Source organism: Triticum dicoccoides, chromosome 2B, assembly GCF_002162155.2.
Source record: "Triticum dicoccoides isolate Atlit2015 ecotype Zavitan chromosome 2B, WEW_v2.0, whole genome shotgun sequence".
Classification (NCBI taxonomy): Eukaryota; Viridiplantae; Streptophyta; class Magnoliopsida; order Poales; family Poaceae; genus Triticum; species Triticum dicoccoides.
The window spans coordinates 714018886-714025409 of NC_041383.1; the positions used below are offsets into that span (position 1 = coordinate 714018886).

General features: G+C 45.9%; 1 protein-coding gene and 1 pseudogene across 1 annotated transcript; one reads left to right on the forward strand and one right to left on the reverse strand.

Moving 5' to 3' along the window:
• Window positions 1–6: 6 nt before the first annotated feature.
• Window positions 7–516, forward strand: LOC119365809. The gene is made up of 2 exons (XM_037631460.1): window positions 7–75; window positions 154–516. Exons 1-2 carry the CDS (start codon window positions 50–52, stop codon window positions 446–448), a joined length of 321 nt encoding a protein of 106 aa, XP_037487357.1. The 5' UTR covers window positions 7–49; the 3' UTR covers window positions 449–516.
• Window positions 517–709: 193 nt separating this feature from the next.
• Window positions 710–3702, reverse strand: LOC119365808 (annotated as a pseudogene).
• Window positions 3703–6524: the final 2822 nt, after the last annotated feature.

Sequence of the window (6524 nt, forward strand, 5' to 3'; positions counted from 1 at the left end):
CTACAAGCAAATCTTTTCTCACACAAAAAACTTCACTATTGTCAAATACATGGACAAGCAGCAACAAGGCAAAAGGTATGTCTGTTACATGCAAAGTTATTTTGCTGGTTTCATATCTGATATTTCACAATTTGCCCGCATACTTTTCTACAGGATGCAACCTTACACAACAAAGAATGTTCTACCCTCTTCATCAACTCATGCATCAAGAAAAACTCACAAGAAGTACATGGAGGCTATTGCAGACATGAAAAATGCCACCACTAAATCCGCAACATGGATCACTTTGAAAGAGGACGCACGTGAAGACAACATCACAAAGCTACTCCAGGAACATCCATTCAGTTCCACCAAATACATCTTCGAGTACATGAAGAACGGAATTAAACATGTCCAAATTCTCCTCGATGAAGAAGACAACCACGTGGACGACTCCAACAAACTGTAAACCAACATTATGCTACTTATTTACAGGACTTTGCAACAATAAACGAATAAAATACAATAAATCTCTTATATTTGTATTTTCATGCTCATATTGTTAATCGAAATATCAATGTTGCATTCAACCAAGTATCATCTAAACATATTGCCACCAATTCCCGCAGCAACGTGCGGGGAATTGTCTAGTATCCCTAATCCAACTTTACAGTTCCAAGCAAGGTGCATACAAGTTCACAGAATTCACAGAAGAACCAAGAGGTGCATACACTTGCCACTAGCTGGTTCACAGAATTCACAGAAAAACCAAGAGGTGCATACACTTGTCACTAGCTGATCCAATGAGAGTCTACCAAAATAAAGTACACGTTGACTTGTGAGTAAAATAACTGGCCATTCCAAACACCACAAAGGTGGCATAATAGGGCATCAGAAAGAGACAGCACAACATCTCTGGTACTGTCCGGTCGCAGTCAAGAGGTGCGTACAACTTCACTTAGAACCAGTTCACTTGTCAATAGCTGGTCAAATGAAAGTCTACCAAAATAAAGTACAAGTTGACTTGTGAGCAAAATAACTGGCAAATTGGAACACCATAAAATAAGGTGCCATAATACGGCATCAGAAAGAGACAGCACAACATCTGGTACTGATTACTTCCTTCTGATCAATTGTTTTCTCTTGATCAATCAGACGTGTGGCAGAGACCACATGCTTAATTCCCACCGGTTTCATGCTCTTGCTGGATGTTTTCTCAGTCTTAACCTGGACGGCAGTGATCCATAGCTGATTCTTGAGGGGGCGAGATTTAATTTGCAAACCTATATATATACAAGAGCATTAGAGGCCATGGCATCTTTTTCATGAAATGCATGAGAGAGAGAGAGAGAGAGAGAGAGAGAGAGAGAGAGAGATTCACCTTGCACCACCCAAAACAAGATGGCACCTGAGCTGACGTCTTTTCCAGCATAATCCAAACACATTCTTTCACTCTGCCAATCTTCACTCTTCCATGAGAATGGGAAAAAGATTGGGTCCTTGAGGTACACACAATGATTTTCAGAGAGTAGTTCATAAGCAGCAAGCCCATTTCGTGAGCATGTGTAGATAAAACCATCAACAAATACACATCTGCCATTTAGGAAGGAGTATCTGGACATATCCCTTGGCAGGCATTCTCCCAAAGGAGCCCAAGGCATGACAACATGCCACTGCTTGGCATTCAGGTCAAACCGAAGACAAGAACATGTGACAGTATCACAGACTATAAAGGAATCATCACCCACTACTACATATCCGGACAGCTTAACCTTCCTGTCAAGAAGGTGAGACCGATCTGCGACGCAGCGTACCCATGAGGTCGATCCAGTAGGGCGAATAAGGTGGGACTGACGATAAACGTGGAGAGTTTCAGTAAGAGCAAGAGTCGCGCGACCAACTTGGATAACCATTACAAAAGGATCAAATGGAGAAACAGGCCGCCGTGCAAGGTGATCGAAATCCTGATGTCTGGTGTCGAGGTTAAGCACATGCATGCCATCTTTCAGGAATGAGACGGCACATAGTTCTGAGCTAGTGAGAAAAAAGTGCCTCTGACCATCATCATCTCCATGTACAATGTAATGCGGTTTGAGAGGAGGAGCTATTCCTAACCTTGGAATCAGATCCATGAGACTGGTTTTATAGATAAATGATTGCGAACCAGCTTGGCAGATAATAAACAATAGATGTTTGTCCATATGTGGCTTCACATAGGGAGAAGGAGGACCTCCTGGGAAATGATGCCTGCATGCAAGAAGCAAAATATGTCATGCACAAGAAACCTGAAATGAAATATCTAAGCCAAGCTCAAGCTTGTGGATCAAGACCTGCAACGATCATGAAGCAGTACTCCCTCTTCATGGGCTTGAGGCGGCAGCGCCTTGTCATCCTTATACTCTCTAAGTGATAGATAAGTGAACAGAAGATTAATTTGTAAGCAAGATGGCCAAAAAGAATGCATGGATTAATGGTCAAAATGAATGCATGGATTCAGTGGACTTACTGGAGAAAGCAGAATTCAAATTCATCAAGGTGTTTCATAGGCAACAACATGTCAACCTGGCGGGAGGTGGAGTGCAGGAGCTTGAGATCCGAAGGCTCAGGACCAAGGTGGAAGGTGGTGATAATGGCGTGTAGGTGGTCACGCCAGCATGAGAGCCCCACACAGATCCAGACACAGCACATGACCCCGCGGCCGAGATGGGTGAGGAAGCTATGCGCCGTGTTTCTTGTAACAGAAGGAAAGCAAATCTCCACAGGGGGATCCAGCTTCAGAGTTGTCTCTTCATGCCCGACCTTGAGCTTGTATGCGTAGATGACATTTTTGCGAACCATGTAAACAGCATTGCTTTCTTGTGCATACACCCCACGGCCAAGGATAGGGACGTAATACTTGTCCTCTGAGGTGTGGGTTACCTTGGTCCAGCCTGAATTAGGGGCGGAGCAATTGAAGGTGAAGAAAAGGCGGTTTCCGAGGGAGAGCAGGATGAGCGTGCCCCCGTCAGGGCCCTGGCCAGGGAGTACTGCGTAGCCCTGGAGCAAGTCAGGACTCCACATGGGGTGGGAGAGCTCGACTTTGCAATGTTGGATGAAGGGGCCGCCGACCTGCTCCCAATGTTGTCCCGCCACGCCCTCTTCCTCTTGGATGACCAGGCGTTGCAGGACGAGACGGAAGCTGGTGGCAGAACAGTAGCTAGCGGACACCGCCCATATGTGGCCGTCGGCGGAGATGGGCACGCACCGGCCACGCATGCTTGGATCCAACGGGGGAAGCAGTACTTCGGCCGGCAGCTCCTCCTCGGCCGGCAGCTGAAGCTGAAGGGCCTCGGTTTGCGCCTTCTCGACCCGCTGCAAGAGGCAGAGCGAGCGGCCGTCAGATGCCATGGCTGCGCGGGCGCTCTGGCTGCAACCCTGTCGCTTCTTGAGGTCGTGGAAGATCTGGAGCGTGTCGTCGCTCCGACCGGAGATCCGCCCAGATCTCGCCACGCCAAAACGGTGGAAGCGTAGGCCGCCGCTCATGACGCCGACGAGTAGCAGCCAGGCGGGGCTCTCGTCGGCGTTGGAGGGAATGTCGACGAAATCCTTGCCGAGGGCGACCTCAAGGATCGGGGGGGTCGAGCGGTCAGGATAGGAGGGCCCCTCCGCTTTCCCCTCCGCAGCCGCCGCCATCTTCCCCTCCGCTTTCCCCTCCTCAGCCGCCGCCATCTTCGGGTTAGGGTTAGGGATTTGGGGACAAGTCGGGGGGAGGGGGTGTTGGGTTTGGCCGTTTGGGTAGTTGCCTGCTTGGGTTTTTTTTTTCACGCAATACGCGCGTGCGACCCAGAGGCCAAAGCTGGTCAAACGGGCTGTTTTTTGACCAAAAGCTCGTTGACCAAAAGCTCGTTGCTCGCGAGTTTAATGAGCCCTCGACGGCTCGTCAAGCTCGTGGCTCGCTTTTTAATAAACGAAGCCAATTATTAATTTCATCTTGTTAAGCTTAATGAGCTTAACAAACGAGCTAATGAGTTTCACGAGTAGCTCATTAAGCTCGTTAGTAACAACATAACACATATTTTTATCTCACGTGACAAAAAAATTATAGCACCTCAACCCATCTATATATTTTATCTAAATAGGAAGCAAGAAACTAGTGCATTTCCTTTTGTAGTCACCATCTTCCTTCTTAAAAATCACATCTACACACTCATTATGTAGACCTAACACATCAGAATCTGTTAACGAGCGCTCGCGAGCTTAATGAGCTTGAAACGAACCAAACCGAGCAGGATTTTATTAACAAGCTTAACGAGCTGAGCCTCAACGAGCGCGAACTTAATGGGTACGAGTTTAACGAGATGAGCAGCTCGTTAATCCACCCCCACCATCGTGGCGATTTTGCAGAAAACTCCTGCTGAATTACGTATCAATCTGCAGTCCTATTTAAGTTGCTTACTAGCAAGATGCCCGTGCATTGCACGGAACATCAAGATGCATTTTTTTTACAAAAACACCTGTTGATTGACCCATGCAGGAGTAATTCTATGTGTAAAAACTAATGATATCTCGAGAAAGAGGAGAGATAAGGTGAGGAGGAGTGGGGCTGGTGGTGATTGGTGGTTGGCAGAGCGGAGGCATGGGGATGGACGACGCCAGCAGCAGCCACCATGCCAGATTGTTCCAGAGGCTTTCTTTTTTAATTGCTCAACAATGAAGTTGTGGGAGATACGGATGAACGAGGGAAGATATTATTTGCAAATGTGGAGAGAGGTGCAGGCATCTTTTTGCAAAATTGCTATAGTTTGCTTTATATCCATCAGATATAGATCGAGCGGTCTATATTGTAAGATGGCAGGCACTGCATCATCACCAACTCAGGTTTTTATAAGAGTAGATATTTGAGTAAGATTCTCGTGCTACGCAATGGAATCATAAAAGACCGGCTGAAAATTGTTTACTTAAGTATCAGGAGCCTACTGAACAACAAAATCATCTAATTTGAAAAAAGTTCATCAAATTCATAAAAAAATCAATGAATTTGATTAAAAAAAGTTCACTAGCTTGAAAAAAGTTCATCATTTTTGAAGAAAAATTTCATGAATTTGAAAAAGGTTCATTGAACAAGGAAGAAGAAAAAATAAAAGCAAAAAAGAAAATAGGAAAAAGAAAAGTAGAAAGAAAGAAAGAAGGAAAAGATTGAAGTAATCACGTGATATTTGGTATTGGGGATGGTTAGTGCATCGTACTTCAAAGCAGTAGCTCACTGGTTCAGTGAAAGGTGTCGTGAATCCACTAAGGGACCCTCACGCGATGAGAATAAGGTGTCGCAAATCCACCAAGGGACCCTTGAGGGCGATCACAGAACCATTGCAAATGGAGACCTTGAGGGCGGTTACCAAACCCATACAAATTGCTCAGAGCAATCTCCACAACTTAATTGGAGGCTCCTGAAGCTTGCCCGAAGCTTTACACCATATTGATTGAGCTTTGAGACAACACAAACAGTCTAGGGCGCACAAGCAACCAAGAGTAACAAGTTCTAGGTTGTCCAAACACCCAAGAGGAATAAGTGTTTCAACTTTCATTTCCACGAATCACCATGGAGAACTTAAACCGATGAAACTAATGCAATGGCAAAAACACACGAAGTGCTTGATACGTCTCCAACGTATCTATAACTTATGAAGCATTCATGCTATTTTATTATCTATTTTGAATGTTTACGGGCTTTTATTATACACTTTTATATTATTTTTGGGACTAACCTATTAACCGGAGGCCCAGCCCATATTGTTGTTTTCTTGCCTATTTCAGTGTTTCGAAGAAAAGGAATATCAAACGGAGTCCAAACGGAATGAAACCTTTGGAAAAATTATTTTTGGAACAGAAACAATCCAGGGAACTTGGAGTGCAAGCCAGGGAAGCTTCGAGGAGGCCACAAGATAGGGGGCGCCCACCCCCCTGGGCGCGCCCTCCACTCTCGTGGGGCCCTCGTGGCTCCCCCGACCGACTTCTTTCGCCTATATATTCCCATATACCCTAAAAACATCGAAGCGCAAGATAGACCCGGAGTTCCGCCGCCGCAAGCCTCTGTAGCCACCAAAAGCCTCTTGGGAGCCCGTTCCGGCACCCTGCCGGAGGGGGAATCCCTCACCGATGGCCATCTTCATCATCCCAGCGCTCTCTATGACGAGGAGGGAGTAGTTCACCCTCGGGGCTGAGGGTATGTACCAGTAGCTACGTGTTTGATCTCTCTCTCGTGTTCTCTCTATGGCACGATCTTGATGTATCGCGAGCTTTGCTATTATAGTTGGATCTTATGATGTTTCTCCCCCTCTACTCTCTTGTAATGGATTGAGTTTTCCCTTTGAAGTTATCTTATCGGATTGAGCCTTTAAGGATTTGAGAACACTTGATGTATGTCTTGCCGTGCTTATCTATGGTGACAATGGGATATCACGTGATCCACTTGATGTATGTTTTGGTGATCAACTTGCGGGTTCCACCCATGAACCTATGCATAGGGGTTGGCACACGTTTTCGTCTTGACTCTTCGGTAGAAACTT

Excerpts from the sequence above, each read along its gene's own strand:
- LOC119365809 (XM_037631460.1), top strand. The coding sequence starts at position 50 with ATGGACAAGCAGCAACAAGGCAAAAG. Across the intron at positions 76-153 it reads AAGCAGCAACAAGGCAAAAG|GATGCAACCTTACACAACAA; the intron begins GTATGTCTGTTA and ends ACTTTTCTACAG.